This window comes from Oncorhynchus tshawytscha, linkage group LG28 (assembly GCF_018296145.1).
Source record: "Oncorhynchus tshawytscha isolate Ot180627B linkage group LG28, Otsh_v2.0, whole genome shotgun sequence".
NCBI lineage: Eukaryota > Metazoa > Chordata > Actinopteri > Salmoniformes > Salmonidae > Oncorhynchus > Oncorhynchus tshawytscha.
The window spans coordinates 8700805-8720843 of record NC_056456.1 but is presented as its reverse complement, the minus strand read 5'-3'; the positions used below and the strand labels follow the sequence as shown (position 1 = coordinate 8720843).

Below are 20039 nucleotides of genomic sequence, written 5' to 3'. Positions count from 1 at the left end.
AAAGTATATATTCTGGGCATGTTAAAATGTGTGTATTCTCTCCTCCCTAGCTTGTCACTGTTTGCTAAGATCTGCGAGAAGACCGTGCTGAAGAGAGTGCTGAAGGAACTGTGGAAACTGGTTATTAACACTATGGAGAAAAGCATTGTGCTCCCACCATTCACAGACCAGTCAGTGAGTGTAACACACACTTTTTTCCTACGTCCTACAAACCTGCACCAAACTCTTCAGTACATTCTCTCTGGTATAATACTGAATCTACCGTTCGTTCATAAATCTAAAGTTCTGGTTAGAATACGAGGTTGCGAACATACCCATTGGCTAGAATGAGAGGTAGAGGATTGAATGGTTACTTCCGCTCCCTGCTTGTTGTTGATCGGTTGAGAAGGGCCTTCAGATTCACTGACCCCCCCCTCTCTCACCATTGCCCCACCCTCTCTTTCTCTCCTCCTTAGGCGATAGTAAGTAGTGTGTGTTTCGCCCTGTCTGCTGTGTCAGCACAGACACACAGGCTCCTCTGCTACCTGCGACAGCACAGCATCACTCTTCTTGTCCCCCATGCTACTCTATGTACCCACATCTCCTTCTCAGATTGAGCCCAAGACCCTACCCACCACTTGTATAACTTTAGAAAAATGTGGTTGGTGTAAGCAGTAAGGCCATAAGGCTTGCACCTGTCCATTCCCACCAGATCTACACGAGTGACTAGTAGGTAGGGGCGAGGGCTGGATTTGAGTGTGTTGAATAGTGTCAGGATCATCCCCTGTATTTTAGATAGGCGCATGGTGCACGACTGACAGATGGGTTCCCTGACCCGGTGCCACTGCAATACAGTGCCGTACCCCTCCTTTACTACTCTTCTCCTTCCTCTCCTCGCTTACCTCCGGTCTCATATTTTGTCCTTCCTCTAAAGTGTTGCCTGTACGTGGAATGGATTGGGGGGTTTCCCCACAACCCGGTACTGGATTTGAAATCTCTCCTGCACATGCAGTCTTTATTGTGACATGTTACGTTTAGCGATGTATAAACTCTCCCCTCGTCATTATACTACCTCTTCTGTCATCACTCTTCTCTCTCTCAACTGCATTCTTTCTTTTCATTTTCTCACTATTTCTTTCTTTCTCTCCTCTCTCTCTCTCAACCTCTCTTTCTCTCTCCCCTCCACAGGGCACTCAGTTGATCCTGAATGCAGCTAAGGAGTTGGGCCAGCTCTCCAAGCTCAAGGTAATGGATGCCACGTTAGGATGAGTTCCTTTCTACAGCACATTTCAGACACAATGCAGTCCTGTCATGTAGTGTGCCGTATTAACTACATTGTCGCATTAACTAACTCGGTCTCTGTTTCCCTTCCCTGCAGGAGCACATGGTGCGAGAGGAGGCCAAGGCTCTCACTCCTAAACAGTGTGCCGTCATAGAGCTCGCATTGGACACTATTAAGGTACAATATACATTATGTACACTTTGTAGGATGGATGACATGTGTAGTATGTGTTATGTACATTGAAGTAAAATGCACTTTACTTAAAGCATCCAGGTATAAAGCTTCATAACTTGTTATAAGCATCTATGAACCTACATAATGTATTATAACAAGGGTTATAATATGTTATGTCTCTATGGATAAATAACAATACCTGTTGGCCTCTCCCCCTGCAGCAATACTTCCATGCGGGCGGTGTGGGCCTGAAGAAGACGTTCCTGGAGAAGAGTCCTGACCTGAAGTCTCTGCACTACGCCCTGTCCCTCTACACACAACACACTGACAAGCTCATCAGGAAGTTTGTCCTCTCCCAAAACACTCAGGGTACGACTGTCTGTCTGGATGGCTGGCTGGCTCTCTCTGGCTCTTCACTTCTCTCTCTCTCTGCCTGCTTCTGTGAATGGTAACTCTGGTCGTGAGATTTGGTACAACGATACATGTGAGCTGGGATATCCTACTGAACTTTCTCCTCTCTCCCTGCTAGTCCATGGAGGGAAGGGGGTCAGGTATACCCTGAATGAAGACACATTACCAGAGAAGGGTAAGTGCCTTCTCACCTCTCCACCCTCCCCCTCTCCATACACATTCAATGTAAACAGCATGTTTCAGGAGAATTACAGTCTGGTGCAAACCAGCTGCAGGCTTTAACCCTGGCTCTAAACCTACTGTAGCTATGGGCCAGCCAGCCAAGCACTGCTGCACCCTTACTAACCGGATTGACCCGATATCTGTCCAGCCCCTGTAGGCCACACAGACACGTACTTGTGCACGTGACGATAAAACTTGGATGAAAGATTGTAATCAGGGAATGGATAATGGAGGAGAGGATTCGTGGTAGAACGGTCCCAACGTCTAGACATAGCCAGACACACGCACACCGACACAGCATGCATTGTGTAGACAGATTTATCAGCCTGCCTTTGCTTCATTGTGCATTAAACTTGTTTGCTACCAACTGAAACACTTTGGGGTTTACAGAGTGTTCTGGTCAACAGAAGTGATCTCAACGCTGTGTGTCTTATGTCACGGTTAACACTTGACCTCTGGTAGAGTCGGGAGTGGAGGAGCCAATCGGAGAGGTGGTCATGCATGTGGAGATCTTCACCCACCCCAACACTGGAGAACACAAGATCACTGTGAGAGGTGAGAGATGGAGTGAGGGGGAAGGAGAAAGAGATGGAGGGGGTTATGGGGAAAGGGGGGCATAAGGGAGGGGTAATAATGGGCTTTACATACATAATTGCACTAGACTTGAGCTTCTCTGAAATGCACTGCAAAAACCCACAACCCTTTCTCTCTCCCAGTGGTGGCTGCCAATGACATTAAGTGGCAGACCCAGGGGATCTTCCGTCCCTTCGTGGAGGTCTACATCATTGGTCCCCACCTCAGTGACAAGAAGAGGAAACATGCCACCAAGTCCAAGAACAACAGCTGGTCGCCCAAGTTTAACGAGACCTTTCAGTAGTGAGTATATCAGGCCTATTTCTGGTTAGGGTGTGTGTGCTCGCGTGTCAATGTCAATATGTGTGCACTATGCAACCCACCTCTTCTCCGTCTCCTCTCCAGTTCCCTGGGAAGTGAGTTGGGTCCTGAGGGTTATGAGCTGCAGCTGTGTGTGAAGGACTACTGCTTCGCCAGGGAGGACCGTACAGTGGGTATGGCCCTGATGCAGTTGAAGGACATGGCCTCTAGGGGCAGCGTGACGTGCTGGCTCCCCCTGGGGAAGAGGGTCCACATGGACGAGACGGGCCTGACAGTACTGAGGATCCTATCCCAACGCAACAACGATGAGGTGGCCAAAGAGTTCGTCAAGCTGAAGTCAGACCAGCGCCCTGCTGAAGAGGGACAGGGGAGCTGAGAGAGAACAGGTCGAGAGATACTGATGCAGATACACACAGTCACGGAAAATACACAGGGGTGCACAAAAACGTGCACTGTATATACACACAAACAATACAGGCAAACACATACGTGAACCCACACAACATATGCATATGTTATACAAAACATGGTCATAAACACACTAATGATCTCTATCACAATGATTTAGCACGTGTCCAAACACTGGCCAACGGTTCCTTCGGCCATAGATAGATTTTGTACACCTATCAATCAGCTTATCAATTTCTGCTGCTCTCTTTCACTCTTGCATATTACATCCAATTTTTCTATACATTTAATGCAGAAATGTGAGATTGTGAAAAAAATATAACCTGAGGAGTTATGGATGACTTTGCACTTTGACCTCTGCATGTTCAGGAGAGCAGCCCTAATCCTAACCCCAACTCTTACTCCTCTGTCTGTCAATATAACAGTCTGTTGTTCTCTCTCTCTTTTTTTTATGTTGTGCTGTCTTCCTGCTGTGTGATGTGTTCTGGGTAGAAGATGCCATAAGGCACAGATCTAGGATCAGCGTACAATCCCCTTGTCCTCACTTTGCCTGTTAGGGAGGGGGAAATTTAACTCTGATCTTACAGCGCCTTCGGAAAGTATTCAGACCCCTAGACTTTTTACACATTTTGTTATGTTACAGCCTTGTTCTAAAATGTATTAAATGTATTTTTTACTCATCAATCCACACACAATACCCCATAATGACAATGCAAAAAAAAAATTTTGGGTTGTTGTCTTTTCTCATTTATAAAAAATATCACATTTAAGTAAGTATTCAGACCCTTTACTCAGTACTTTTGTTGAAGCACCTTTGGCAGCGATTACAGCCTTGAGTCTTCCTGTGTATGACGCTACAAGCTTGGCACACCTGTATTTGGGGAGTGTATTTGGGAATCTTCTCAAGCTCTGTCAGGCTGGATGGGGAGCGTTGCTGCACAGCTATTTTCAGGTCTTTCCAGAGATGTTCGATCGGGTTCAAGTCCGGGCTCTGGCTGGGCCACTCGGACGTTCAGAAACTTGTCCCGAAGCCACTCCTGCGTTGTCTTGGCTGTGTGCTTTCAAATCAAATTTGATTTGGCACATGCACCGAATACAACAGGTGTAGACCTTACAGGGAAATGCTTACTTACAAGCCCTTAACCAACAATGCAGTTTTAAGAAAGATATGTGATAAAAAATCTAATTAAAATAACAAAAATATTAAAGAGCAGCAGTAAAATACAGCAGACAGGCTATATACAGGGGGTACTGGTATAGAGTCAATGTGCTGGGCCACGGGTTAGTTGCGGTAATATGTACATGTAGGTAGAGTAAAAGTTACTATGCATAGATAATAAACAGAGAGTAGCAGCAGCATAAGGGAGGGGGTGAGGGGAAGGGACAATGCAAATAGTCTGGGTAGCCATTTGATTAGTTGTTCAGGAGTCTTATGGCTTGGGGGTAGAAGCTTTAAGAAGCCTTTTGGACCTAGACTTGGCGCTCCGGTACCACTTGCCATGCGGTAGCAGAGAGAACAGTCTATGACTAGGTTGGCTGGTCTTTGACAATTATTAGGGCGTTCCTCTGACACCGCCTGGTATAGAGGTCCTGGATGGCAGGAAGCTTGGTCACAGTGATGTACTGTGCCATACGCACTAATCTCTATAGTGCCTTGCGGTCGGAGACGGAGCAGTTGCCATACCAGGCAGTGATGCAACCAGTCAGGACGCTCTCGATGGTTTAGCTGTGGAACTTTTTGAGGATCTGAGGACCCATGCCAAATCTTTTCAGTCCCCTGAGGAGGAATGGGCTTTATCGTGCCCTCTTGAAGACTGTCTTGTTGTGTTTTGACCATAGGGTCATTGTCCTGTTGGAAGGTGAACCTTTGACCTAGTCTGAGGTCCTGAGCGCTCTGGAGCAGGTTTTCATCAAGTATCTCTCTGTACTTTGCTCCGCTCATCTTTGCCTCGAACCTGACACGTTTCCCAGTCCCTACCGCTGAAAAACATCCCGACAGCATGATGCTGCTACCACCATGCTTCACCGTAGGGATGGTGCCAGGTTTCCTCCAGACGTGACGCTTGGCATTCAGGCCAAAGAGTTCAATCTTGGTTTCATTAGAACAGAGAATCTTGTTCATGTACCTTGTCATGTACCGTTTACTGAGGAGTGGCTTCTGTCTGTCCTCTCTACCATAAAGGCCTGATTGGTGGAGTGCTGCAGATATGGTGGTCCTTCTGAAAGGTTCTCCCATCTCCACAGAGGAAATCTGGAGTTCTGTCAGAGTGACCATTGGGTTCTTGGTCACCTCCCTGACCAAGGCCATTCTCCCCCGATTGCTCAGTTTGGCCGCGCGGCCAGCTCTAGGAAGAGTCTTGGTGGTTCCACACTTCTTCCATTTAAAAATGATGTCCTTAAATGCTGCGGAAATGTTTTTGCTTCCCTTCCCCCAGATCTATGCCTCAACACAATCCTGTCTCTGTGTTCTACGGACAATTCCTTCGACCTCATGGCTTGGTTTTTTCTCTGACATGCACTGTCAACTGTGGGACCTTATATAGACAGGTGTGTGCCTTTCCATATCATGTCCAGTCAATTTAATTGACCATAGGTGGACTCCATTCAAGTTGTAGAAACATCTGAAGGATGATCAATGGAAACGGGATGCACCTGAGCTGAATTTCGATTCTCATAGCAAAAGGTCTGAACACTTATGTAAATAAGGTATTTATGTTTTTTATTTGAATTTGCTAACATTATGGGCTATTGTATGTAGATTGCTGAAGATTTTAAAAATATATCAATTTCAGAATAAGGCTGTAACGTAACACAATGTGAAAAAGTCTAGGGGTCTTAATGCTTTCCGAAGGCATTGAACAAAATTATAATCGCAACATCCAACAATTTAAAATATTTCACTGAGTTAGAGTTCATATAAGGAAATCCGTCAATTGACATAAATTTATTAGACCCTAATCTATGGATTTCACACTGAGATTAGTTACCTTTTTTTTTTAAAGGGGGCGTGGATCAGAAAACTAGTAAATATCTGGTGTGACCACCATTTGCCTCATGCAGTGTGACACATCCTTCAGTCTGTTGATCGTGGCCTGTGGAATGTTGTCCCACTCCTCTTCAATAGCTGTGCAAAGTTGCTGGACATTGGGGTGACTGGAACACGCTTTCGTACACGTCGATCCAGAGCATCCCAAACATGCAATGTGTGACATGTCTGAGTATGCAGGCCATGGAAAAACAGGGTCATTTTCAGCATCTCGTCACGGTATCTCTGTGCATTTATATTGCCATCGATAAAATACAATTGTGTTTGTTGTCCACTCTATTCTCAACGTTGACATTGTGTGACAAAACTGCACATTTTAGTCACCTTTAATTGTCCTCAGCACAAGGTGCACCTGTGTAATGATCATGCCATTTAATTGGCTTCTTGATATGCCACACCTGTCAAGTGTATGGATTATCTTTGTAAAGGAGAAATGCTCAGTAAGAGGAATGTGAGAGAAATTATATTTTTGTGCATATTGTAAAAATTTCAGTGATATTTTATTTCAGCTCATGAAACATGGGACCAACACTTCATGTTGCATTTATATTTATGTTCAGTGTATATCAAACTGGATGCAACTTCCCCCTACTTGGTGTGATCTACTTCCTGCATGTTGAACACAATTCTCAGAACACTGTGATTAATATGATATTACCACAGCAACAGCTGTACAGACTCCCTCTCCCCCCAATACTGAGACTTGACACCTTATACCTGTGTGCACAGTGCAAATAACCACTATCCAAACTACTATACAGTGTGAAACACAAAGCGAGATAAGAATGTTCCGATGTCTGATATGACTGTGTATTTTTTAGGATTGTAATCAAAATCAAGTTTTATTGGTCGCATACACATGTTTAGCAGATGTTATTGCAGGTGTAGTGAAATTCTTGTAAGACATGCCAGACTTTCACATCCGTAGAGGGTGGCCTACCTGAGGTTTGGATCAGTTGTTGGATGTTAGTCAGCTTGTTTGGAACACACCATATGGCCATAATGTACAGACACTGACATGGTGCAATAGACCCAAGCATGTACGTTTTGAAGATGGTCTGCTCTTTTTACATACTCACCTACTCTAGCAATGGCGCTCGTTTCACAACACTAAAAAGGAGTAATAATAGCCAAGATGGTTGCGTCAGCTTCTCACAAAAACACTATGTTCCCCTGAAAGTGCACAAATACTGCAAAGGGCTACATGACCATCAGACACAGAAAGGACACTGCCTAGTCAGTCCATATGTCTGCATTTGTGAAAATGTAAGAAATGTTTTCTAGGCTATGGGCCAGACAATTACCAACCCATAGCAACTGCGTGGTCTCTCTGACTGCCTTCATGATAATCTGATTCTGTGTTTTAAGACAATATCTACAGTAGTTGTCTTTTTGGTGAATTTATCCCTGCATTTTCCTGTCAAAAGTTTTCAGCGCATTTTGGAGTGTGTTTGTGCGTCTGTCCTATCCTACCTGACTTCTGGGCTAAGAGTTCATCTGTTTTAATGTGGTTGCAAGCAATATAATCCCAACATAATCACTGGAAACTTGTGGCACGCCCAGGAGTTCCAACTGCAATACCCAGATTCTAGCAGCGGGATGCCAAATCCCAACTTTTCATTGGATCACTGAATGGGGAATTCCCTGTTGTAATGGACTCATCTCAATCCTCTCATAGGAAGTGTGTGTTTCTTGTAAGACTGGGAATACTTTAGGAATGCGGGAGAGAAGTCCGGCTTACATTAAGACCTATCTGCTGTTCAGTCAGCTCCTGGTCAGACTTTTCCACTGGATGACTTTGCGGGGATTGCGGTGAATGGGCCAACTCAAACGGACCAGCTAATGTTTTTCAAAGACCAATGTTGGCTAGCAGGAGTGTCAACCCCCAAGCCATTGTAGATGACAATGTAGTAGTTCAATAATACGACGGTGGTAATAATCAACACAACCCCTCTATATATATCAACCACTCACTTACCATGTCACAGCTGATCTTACTATACAGAAAACACCCCATGTTACACAGACCTGTCTGTCCATTTTTGAACAGTTCTACATTTACAATGCAAAATGATGGGTGTTAGCACAAAGCGCTTATATTGTGATGTTTCTGCTTATTGTAAATTAAAATCAACTCGAGCTTCTTCTACTATTTCCACTGCTAGAGGGCAACATGGCCTGTGTTATGTTGCACTGTGGAGGGAGAGTTAATCCATTAATGTTCTGTTTTCATCTTTTGCTTTTGACCCGTAGAACCAAATGCAAGGCTTGTGAATGTCATTTCACATCACAGGATTATGAGAGCCGAGTGTGCCACTGATAGTGAGAATGTATCACTTAATTACAATAACCTATTGTCTTATACTACACACACTGACATATGCTCAAGCACAAAAGGGCACATGTGAGATGAACACGCATGCATGCATGCCAACACATCTCCATGGAGACCAAGCGACGCCGACCCCCGTGAATAAAAGCAAAACACCAGTGCATGAAAGGAAAATTAACTTCATCATGCCAGCACACATCTCTTTGATGTTACCAGACATCTTGTTTTTCTTATCTGAATACCTAATTAATGATAATGAATTGTGAACATTTATTTTTCAAAAGGCTTGTGAAGACAAAATTTAACCAATATGAATGTAGCCTGTACACAGAATTCGCATGAGAATTATTTTTTGAGGATGTTTCTAATTTGTTTATCATTATGATTGATTGTTCTTCGTCAAGGATTAAGGTGGGTTGGAATGCAGCTTGGTTGTGAACTGCTTCCTATTAAAAAGGCATTTGTCACAAACTGCCTATTCTTTATTCTGTTATACTCAATGACCACATGTAAAAAGACACTGTCCATCCTAAACCTATCTACAAGCTGCCAACTGAACTGCAATGCCTCCCCTCTGAATGGGAGCGTTTTGTTAGGCCGCTGTATGCACACCCATCCTTCATAGCATCTAGCCAATGAGTATCTACTGCCACAATGTGGTAGAATAAGAACAATAAGGGACCTACCGCAAGGGATAGTTCACACATATTTTTTTTAAAGTTACTTTTTACTTTGCTCTGAAAGCAGTCTATGGACATCCATGCTTCAGTTTTGTTAACCAAGCCAGTCAACTGATAAATGTATCATTTTCAAACCACACCAAATTAGCATTCCTATCCCGTCCTTGAAGGAGCGGTGTGGCTCACTAATCTCAGTTAACCCAAAACTAAAATCTTGCGTAATTTGTTCAGATATGTTTACATAGGCTGTCCATAAGACTAGTGGCTCACTGATTTGGTTGGAAGTTTGGAATGCAAGGTGACCACACAGCCATGCAGTATTCCAACCATAAAAAGTGGAGTGAAAAAAACAAAATCACAATAGGGTTATTGTTTTACAGTAAAAAAAATGAAACCAAAAACGAAGATTTTATTAAAGAAGCATAAAAAATAAAACTCTTGATACATTTCTCAACCGTCAAGACAGCTCAAATTATATGCATATATTGTTCCGGCTCACGGTTAAAAGGTCCATAAACTTTCAAATAAAATATATTTCAATTTTAAAATTTCTTCAATAATTTTTTCTAATTTTGTTATAAATTGCCTACATGTTGTACACAGGAAATAAAATAAAAAAATATGGAAAATAAAATATTTTGAAGTAATAAAAAGGGTCACATTATTGTCTGGGATATTTAGGTAAGCAAATAAATTGTAAAAATAAAGTGTAAAAAGTTATTTTCCTCTGAAATATTATTTGCTAATGCCTGATGGCTTGAAGACATGCACATGGTTAACCTACAAATAAATGTTACATGTTTTTAAAAACTACAACTTCCTTACTTAAGTCTGGTAACTTTTTGAAAATGACATCCCATTGATTGTATTCAGGGTATATACACAAGTCAGGCCTGAAACCTTGTTTGCTAACATAACATTTTGGTTCTGCGTTAAAGGATTAAAGCAAAATAGGAAGGCGAAGTTCCAGGGGGAGCGGCTTTCCCGGATGGGCGTGGCTCCCCTGGGTCCAACTTTGTCACAAAAAGGTCAGAGGTCACTCCTTAAGGACCCTCTATAAACCCTGTTTTCAAACCTTAATGGGGTGGGGGTCAGGGGTTAAATTCAGCAAAAAATAATCTGCAGTCAATATGAGAATATTCTGTACCCTTTAACTGTTCATGCTACTGTACATGACCTGGTGAAACAACCAGACCAGAACCACCTGGCAAATTCAACTCTGGACATTTTAGTGACTGAGAAGTCATGGGCAGTTCTGGAAAAGGGCCTTTAAGATTGACCCTTTTTAACACAAAATAAAAGTGACACAACAGTCATAGTTTATCTGTTCCTTTAAAAGACGTGGTCACATCCTTCCCTGCACCCAACTTGAGTCTGCAGGAGCAGAGAAAAACTGTACTAAAAACATTTAAAGTCAGACCCAGCAAGGACGGGTTGCCAGTTTACACAGATCCCTCCCACGTTGAGGGACGAGAGAGAGCGGGGTCAGGGTTGCCAGTTACAGTTAACTCCTAAAAGAAAAAGAGGGGGAGAGGTGCTGCGGTAGAAAACGGTATCTATGTCAGTAGTGAGTTGCACCAAAGCACCATTATAGTCTTCAGTGAAATATGACTCAGTCAGCCAGCTACTAGCTCCACATCTGTGGACATGAAGGGCCATTCAAGTAGGGAGCGTTGCGGTGTAGTTAAATGTGGAGGGTCGATTATTAGATTACAGACTACGACGTTAAGCCGCTGTCCCCTTCACTTGACGAGCTTATTTAGTCAGGCATCTCACAGACAAAGAAGTTGTTTGTTAAAAAGTAGCCCGGTTTGACCCTCAAGCACAGAGACTATACTTGAGCTCTGTAGCAATGTGAATTGCCTGTTCATTCTCTTTAAAAAAAACACAAATTCTCTGTTTCATTGTCACACACCAGATAGGTGCAATGAAATGAGTTGTTTTACAGGGTCAGCTATAGTAGTATGTTGTCCATGGAGCACATGAGGGTTAAGTGCCGTGCACAGAGACTTTTTTCACCTTGTTGGCTCGGGTATTCGAACCAGCAACCTTGCGGTTACTGGCCCAACGCTCTCACTGCTAGGCTATCTGCTGCCCTGCATCCTTTCCTTCTCCCTCCCTGAAGGTAGTCACTCATCTGAAGTGACATTATTGAGAAAAATCCAGTAGAGAACCTGCTTTCACCTGTCCACACATGGTAGATCAGTGGATAGTACCTGAAGGTGTGAGGGTAGAAAGGGATGCTGCATTTGAAAAGTATTGGAACAGAGCCTTCTGTTAATTCATTCACAGGCAATGGACATGACTGAGAAGGGCTGGTGCTGACAAGGTTGACCAGTGAGAAAAGAACAAGCAACACATTCTGCAGCTGTTGGGGTTTGAACACAGAGTGTCTGGAAGCCCTGGATGAACTAGCTACTAGCTGCCATATTGGATAAGTTGATTATTCTCGCTGTTGTCACTGATAACAAGGTTAACATCTGAAAATGTAGTGTGTATATGTGTGTGTGCGCAAGGAAGCCCTTTTTCTTCTCCCATTCATTGTTTTGATTTTGTTTGCCATGGTTTGTCTGACTCTAGGAGTAGATCCGCATGTACGTTCAGAGGGCTGCATATAACAACCATGTACCGTCACACCAAAACCAACCATGTCATACTTAACACAGTAAGAGAGGCAGTTGATGTGAAAATACAAAGACAAAAATAGAAACACAAAATAGATCTCCTAGGGTGACAATGTCACTTGGGAGGGGTGATCCAGGTTGGACTAGGAGATAAAGAGCTTTGCTGGGGGAGTTGAGGCAGGGAAGACCAAAAATCCCTCAAATCGAGGAACCCGAGGAGGAGGGGGGGTCTAATAACATTACAATGTGTCGCTCAGGGCACAGACAGCTCATTCGGATGCCCCTAATACTGGGGGTGGGCCACCTCCCCTTAACCAAGACCCCTATTGGACGAGACATTCCTGTGTGTGTGTGTGACATCAAGACCCATCTTATCCTACTCGACGTCAATGCAGTTCAGAGAGTAGGGAGTCAGGGGCAACATGGGCCACATACTTTACAGTCAAAAGCCAAAGACCCGTTAAAAAAAAAATACATTAGCTCTCCAAAGCAAACTGTAACAGAGGATCTGAGTGGACTGGGTTATGGATGGCTTGGTGTCTACACTGAGCTCCACAGGGGGAAGAGAGAGTGGAAGAATGGTCCCAAAAACAAAACTGGAACTATTGAAGGAGAGCGATTGGGTGGAGAGGGAGAGAGCAGGAGAGGGGTTGAGAGAAAGAAGGACCAAGGGGGACTGAGTAACTGACCTCTGGCATTAGTTCTGATATTCCTTAAATAACTTAACACCATTGTATTATTCCTATACTAGTCATTAAAACCACAACATTGGATATCAGTTTTTGAACAGTATAAATACCTTAAGTGTTTCAGTCTTCATAAGATCTAGGAGGGCCTTCTGGCTTGTTTTTGTCTGATAGGTGTCTCTTTGTGCCTGTTTTAAAGTCAGTTCCAGGCTCATAAAGCATTTCCTTTATGTCACTATACTAGCTAGCAAGAGAGACCTAGTCAGTTGTATTGAAATGTGTCTTCCACATTTAACCCAACCCCTCTGAATCAGAGAGAGGAGAGATGGCGAGAGAGAGCTGAAAATAAAGAACAGGAGAGAACTCAGAAGACAAAAAAAACAGCATTTTGCATCCTGTCAAAGAACATTGAAAAGGAAACTGAGTAGAAAAGTGCAGGCCTAGGCAGCTCCGTCGAAAAATATCTGCTATTAAGTACAAAAGTGTCAAAGGAAAAGGCTTGTGAGAAGCAGGCAGAGATATCTGAAGAAGAAAAAGAAGCGAGAGGATGAAACTATACAGACAGCCTGGCAACCTAGAGGCTGAGCTAATTCAGGCCTGAAGGCAGGTCCAGGTCAGAACAAAATCCAGAAGAAAGATAAGACACTGGTTTCCTTCCACACAAGTCCACCGTGAAACCTCTTGATCCCACCATACTGTTTCTGCAGTCCGCAGAACCACTCAAAATGTCTGGAAATATTTTCATTATTATTATTATTGTTATAGTTATCATTAAATCAACATCCTTATAGTGTCATTTCTAATATTGTAATCATTGTGGTCCATCATATGTGCGGAGAAGGTCATTGATGTCTGTCCGTCCCGCCACAGTTGATGGTCCACTGCAGTTCTCTCGGATAGTAAGACCGTAAAGTTCAGTTTTTTTTTTTAAAGATGACACCCCTACCCCTCTCACCCCCGCCTCAGTCCCCATACCATCCCTTGTCTTCGGGTGGGTGAGGGGGGGGGGACTATTAGGAAAAGATACGGATGCACTGTGTGGCAGTGGTATGGCAGACAGGGCACTCGGGCTCAGCGGACTGGCAGATCTGTCCGGCGCAGTCCATGCAGAACAGATTGTGGCCGCATGGCACCAGAGCCGCTGTCACCTCGCTCTCAAAGCACACAAAGCAGTCCCTGCTCACACCCCCTGGCCCCATGCAAACCAGACCTCCAGAACCAGCGCCTGCCGCGGCCTTCAACCGGCCCAGCATGCCAGAGCCCAGGCCACTGCCCCCGCCCTCTGAATCGGTGGGAGAGCCTCCGGGCAGGGAGGAGGCTGAGCAGGAGGAGTAACCGGTGGATGACCCTCCGGAGCTGGAGCTAGATGCTCCAGAGAAGGACCCTGCACCGGCACCGCCCGACTGCAGCCAGGAGAGGGTGCTGAGTGGGTCGCTTTGGGCACGACGGGCCAGTGGATGATCCAGGGTTCCCACCACTGCGTCAGGGGGCAGGGTGGGGGACAGGCGGGGGGTGATGGCACCGCCGCTCAGGCCGCTGCTGTTTCTGCGGAGAGGCTGCTTCTGAGAGGTACCTGGGATCTTCCCTCCTCCTCCGTTGACGAAAGGGGCCCAGATGTTGGAGGCGCTGAACTCAAAGCCCAGCTCCTCAGAGGGGAGGCCTGGGGTGGAGTCACCCCCGAAGGTGAACCCCCCTCCTCCGCCGGCATTGCTGGAGCTAGTGCTGAATGGGCTGGTGGGGCTACCTCCCTCGGTGGCCCTCCTGGGGGCGCTGTAGCTCTCAGAGCCCATCCCTCCGTTGTGTTGGTGGTAGGAGGCAGAGGAGGACAGCTTCCTCCCAGACGATTGGTGCATGGCCATAGGGAGCGGGGGTGGTGGAGGAGGCGGCGGGGGTGGAGGGGCAGGGTGAGCGTTGTTGGCCCGAGCCCAGAGAGCAGCGCCCAGCCCCCCAGCCAGCGAGCCCAGGCCCTCTAGGCTGACATCAGTCCCGTTAGTGTGGAAGTCATTGTCTCCCTGGAGGTCCACAAAGGCCCCGGTCCGCAGGGTGATGTGCGTCTCAATCTCCTCCCGGGCTCGGTCCACATTCTCAGGCATGCCAGTCACCTCAAACACGGGGTCCTTCTCCCTGCTAGGCGTCACGATGTAGGTGTGCGTCTGCTGCTGGATGCGCTTGATGGTCGCCCCCTTGGGCCCCACCACTAACCCCACCACACGATACGGTACCCGCACCTGCACCAGGGAAGGACATACTTAACAGTGAGTTTTCCAGACCACCTGACCTGGCCATGAAAAACTGTCAAGGAGGAATTACATAACTATAAAAACTGGTGATGAACCACACCATTTACTGGCAGAGCAGTAAAGCAATTGGCAAGAACTGGCATTTAAATGGAATTGAACGGTCGTGCAGTAAGTGTATGAAAGTAGACGTTAGACATTATCATGACCTCTACTTTATCTATTCAAAGAAGGGACATTTTAGCCAACAGATATTTGTATATCTCCACAGGTGCTTGTGATGCTGACTACTGGCCAAGGCTCCCTTGTCGTAAAATAAAGATGACCATCTCAACGGAACTGGTTGAATAAATGATAAAACAAAAACATTTTAAGCGGCTGTATCTCCTACTGTGATTGTCATACCTGTATAGTGGTCTGTCCAGGCAGGTGGGGGGGTCCAGGGAGCACTCCCCCTGTCCCGGGTGCTCCTGTGCCCGTGGCCCCAGCCTTGCAGCGGGATGCCCGGATCATGGAGAAGTGCTCGGCCGCAGAGACGATCTCCCGCTTGGCCATCTCCACGTCCTCCCTGCGCCCTGTAACTATGAACACAGGCTCCTCGCCTCTCACCGGGGTCTTTATGTAGGTGTTGGTCTTCGCACGCAGTGCCTTGATCTTACAGCCTGGGACAAGAGAAGGGTGGACGATTGCATATATACTTTTTTTTGCCAGTTTTGTTTGGGGGAGTTTTTATTGGTCACATACACGTTTAGCAGATGTTATTGCAGGTGTAAAAAAATATGTATGTTTCTATCTCCAACAGTAATATCAAACAGACAACTTTAAACTAAAGGAATGGAATTAAGAATATATTAAGAATATAGGCAGCGGCCTCTAAGGTATTCATTATTCTCATAATGGGAATTTAAGTGGAAAGTATTGGTTGTGCATAAACTAAGTGAAAATGAATTATATAATTTAAACAGTGACTAACTTTAAGTGGCATGCAACTTTCATATTTGAATTTATGTATATACCCATTGAATCCTGATGAATAGAACTTATAAATGCCCCATGAGCTTAGTTACACTGTCACACTCAAGGAGAACCCAAAATATAAGCTTATTTTACTCGAATGTTTAAATAAATTACATGAAAACAAACATAGTTAAAAGTAAAATGTTGATATCATGGATGGCCTGTCCTTGCATCTATAGCCCTTGTCTATGAATTGGAGAGTGGATGCATTTCTCCAACCCCTCCTGAAGTTGTTACCAAAACAGGGACAGAACAGCTTTGTTATTGTTACAACCCCTGCTTGCTGCTTTAATTTAGTGAAAGACTAGGAATTTGTTGGGGAGACAAAACAATATACAAAACTGGCAAAAAATTATCTGGCCACACTGCATTCACTGGTTAACAAACAGATTAAAATATATTTCCAGAATATAAAGCCTATAGCTTGTTAGCCAAGTAGTATTAATGACGATAACTCAAGAACCGCTGCACTGTTCCTTTAAATATGGACGGTTTACTCTCACCCACCAATGGGGTGCTGAGTGTGTGATGTCATTCTGGGAGGCAGAAAGCATGGCATTTTCAAACAAAGAGAACAATGCAATAACGTTGCCACAACTGCGCCAAGCATAGACACTGTGTGTATGCAAACTAGTAGTGAATATTGAGCTAAGTGTGCGGAGATTTAAAAAAAATATGGGTGGATTTTGAAACCAGTCGAGAGCGGTCGACGGGGCTGGATGCGGGGCGAAAACACCGCCCAGTCCCGTGTTCTGTGCATCGGACCTCCCAAAAGACTCGCATTGGGGTTGAGCAAAACTATATACAAATGACTAAGAATCGACTTTTAACGTTGACCTCAATGTAAACGCCAGGCCTTTTGTTTAAATTTGTGACTTGAGGCCTACATATAGCTAAATCAATATTATTCGACAGGTTTCTTTTGTTTGGTGCCTGCCGGCTGCTAGACATGTCCGGACTCCCGACAATCTGCTGCTTTGTCTGACCCACCCCTCCCCCTACTCGTATCCCATACACACAACATCTTTAGTTGTCTCAACACTTGTCAGGACATGCAGATTAGGCTAGTAAGTCATTCTTGATCTACATGTATTATGAAGCGCATAAACAACATCCACTGTACACATCAAGGCCAAGTCTCAATAACACCAACCGGCGCTGATAAATTTATGAGATATCTCACCATCCAAACAAAGGAAGGCAGTCCTATGCATTCATGTGGTTATCAGAGAGGTAGTTGGTAATGGCTAGACTGAACATCTATAACTAGAATACCTTATGAATTAGCTAGCTACGGCCTAACCACATTGATAAACAAAAGTGGAAAACATACAGAATTCTTACCCTGTCTTCCCACTATTTCAGCAACGTGTTCTGAGCTGGGCACAGGTACGCATTCGGTCATGTTGACACTCCTCTTACGATTGCAGAGAACTGAGCTTTGTTCACCGAGCATGGGGTGAGAGTGCGGGCCAGTCATGTGGTACCCGCCCGATCCATAGTACTCTGGAGACGGGGAGCAGGATGTCGGGGAGTCCCGGGAACCCCCTTGGTGCTCCAGCATCTGCAGGTCGACATAACCGCCGTTGGAATTCCCGGAGCACGGTCCCTGGTTCCCGTCGAGCGTGTCAACGAGCCCCCCACCACCGCCCCCACAGTCCACCTTCTCCAGGGCCATAAATGACAGCTGGTCCAGGGCGAAGCGGAGCGCATCCTGATGGTCCTCGTCCTGGGACTCCTGGTCAGTCTCTCGCGGCAGGCTGACCCCGTTGTGCTGGCTGCTCACTACCATGTCGTGGTCCATAATCTCGGGGTGGAATAAGGGGCTAGGCATAGTCCAAGAGGATGAACATCAGATCTTGGGGCGTCTGTGTGCAAAGCGCTCTTTTCTAGGAAATTGACACAACAAAGGGAGTGTCAGCACAAAACGTGTTGCGCCAAGATACGTTTTAGAAAACACACAAATTAAAGGCACTAAAAGTTATTAAACATATCTGATGTCATAGTTCGCTAGTTTCATAAATAGGTTAGTGTGTTGCTCCACTTGGGCGACGTCTCCTTCAACCCTTCTATCCTGCTTTGTCTGTTTGTTGTTGCATTCTGTCTCTCTGTGTGGCGAAAATAAAGCTTGGTTCTTGTTGAAATATGCATCATACAATATTCACTAACACTGACCAACACTAGGGCATTTTATTTGGTCTATTCTGACCGTCTCATCCCGAAATGGGAGCATCACATTTGGAAAACCGGTAATCTGCTAGCAAACTAGCTCCACACAGTTGAGTCTGTCACGTTGTCCTCCCCTTTGTTTGGAGTACCACAGCTAGCTGGCTAGATGGATAGCCGAGCAAAAATACTTCAGTTCAAATAATACGTCTAATCCAAATACGTGTATTTTATATTTGAATAAAATATCAAAGTTACTTTACCTTTTGGCTACCTCCCAATTGTATGGAGTTCCTCTCGTTTGATTCTTGAAGGAATGATGAGTGGCTACCAATGCTCTAATGCTAGCTAGTAGCTAGCTCGCTAAATTGGGGGCGTTGGAGAAAATGTTTAAAACGAAAGAGAAGGGACAGGCTGTTGAAACAATTCTATTCCAGACGAATGTCGAGGTCATTTAGCGGCCCGTCGATCTTTGCATCGATTTGTAGTCTATCATTTTACTCCCATGCAGATACCTCCCGACAATTGTATCTGGATATTTATCCCGGCTGTTCCCTGGTCCGCCGCCTTTGTCTCGCCAGGCGCACGCCGCTCTGCCTGTCTCCCACATAGAACTGACGTCAGTCGCGACACAACAATGGGTTCAAAGGCCACGCAACACAGGAGCGCTTCACCGCAAGCGTGCTAGCCTCACAGTCACGATCGATATTATTGTTACTGTGGTAAATTGTTATAATCGGAAATTGATCAAGCAAATTAGTCATTTGATGGTTCCAATGTCAAATCTTTTGAAAAGTGGTGGGAAATTGGCAGTTTTGGATGCTATGGTGGTGTGGTATCACACGGTTGGTTGGATTATTGGGAGAATGGGGACATTCTAAATGACCTATCAAAACCTAGAACTCAAAAAAAAGGTAGCAAGGTAGCAAACAGTTAAATATCACCAACTATGCTTAAAGGTCTAGAACGGAACAATGTCCCTGTTACTTATTGTGTGGGTGCCTGTCATCCCCCTTGGCATTGACCAAATGGGACAGTAACTGAATAATAGATGCCAGACATGTAATCTGGAATAAGAAATTATTATCCATTATTGATTGCTATCCATTTCTGATTCTCACATTGACCTAGAGCAGGGATGGGCAACTTTGATAAGGGTGGAGCCACGAAAAATCTTAGCTCACCATGAGGGACCACAACCTACCCACTTCCATGCCCACACATGCAGTCAGAACCGGCCCTAGCCGTTTGGGGGCCTGTCATGCCAAATAATGTCCCCCAGCCAAAAAGTGTCCCCCCCTTCGTCTCAATGGGTTTCAATATACTATTAGCGTCCATGGTAATGTCAGCGGTGTGATGACCTAATGATTAGAATTTTGGAGATCATTACAATTACATTCTTTTCATCCCTGCTATTCAAACAAGGCTGATTTCCACTACAATTTCGCTGTTTAAACAAGTTTCATTTTGCTAATAAAATGAAAACCTTACTTCAAATCATTTTTGGGTACCTTGTTAACATTAAAACATGAATAGCACAAAAAAAACTGTAATCTGCATGACACATTGTTACTTACCCTACAGATCAAAGTCAACTAATTTCCCCTCCATTCATATGCAAGTCTGTTTGATTCATACAGTGGCTTGTCTGGCTGTCATGTTTTTATTTTAATCTGCCCTTCCCTTATCTACACTGAAATCATATAATTTCAGTAATCCTCTATTATGATTAACTTTTTTTCTATCTCACATAGCTCATTAGTACACCCTTGTGGTTGAATATATATAATTATCTTTTTTTTTTTTTTCCACCTTTATTTAACCAGGTGGGCTAGTTGAGAACAAGTTCTCAGTTGCAACTGCGACCTGGCCAAGATAAAG

The 20039-nt window shown here is 44.7% G+C and overlaps 2 protein-coding genes across 2 annotated transcripts in view; one reads left to right on the top strand and one right to left on the bottom strand.

The window, feature by feature from the left end:
• LOC112246888 (protein unc-13 homolog A-like) overlaps window positions 1-4057 on the top strand; it is a 101497-nt gene extending 97440 nt beyond the window's left edge. The window contains exons 36-43 of the mRNA XM_042308347.1: window positions 51-174; window positions 1168-1224; window positions 1358-1438; window positions 1657-1804; window positions 1965-2021; window positions 2531-2623; window positions 2785-2944; window positions 3047-4057. Coding sequence (XP_042164281.1) covers window positions 51-174; window positions 1168-1224; window positions 1358-1438; window positions 1657-1804; window positions 1965-2021; window positions 2531-2623; window positions 2785-2944; window positions 3047-3338 — 1012 coding nt within the window. The 3' untranslated portion in view covers window positions 3339-4057. The remainder of the gene's footprint in view (window positions 1-50; window positions 175-1167; window positions 1225-1357; window positions 1439-1656; window positions 1805-1964; window positions 2022-2530; window positions 2624-2784; window positions 2945-3046) is intronic.
• A 5765-nt stretch (window positions 4058-9822) lies between these two features.
• Window positions 9823-18776, bottom strand: LOC112226602 (RNA-binding protein MEX3B-like). The gene is made up of 4 exons (XM_042307805.1): window positions 18422-18776; window positions 17337-17881; window positions 15381-15637; window positions 9823-14966 (listed from the first exon to the last, which is right to left on the bottom strand). The coding sequence occupies exons 2-4, from the start codon at window positions 17824-17826 to the stop codon at window positions 13752-13754; spliced, it is 1962 nt and encodes a 653-aa protein (XP_042163739.1). The 5' UTR covers window positions 17827-17881; window positions 18422-18776; the 3' UTR covers window positions 9823-13751.
• Window positions 18777-20039: the final 1263 nt, after the last annotated feature.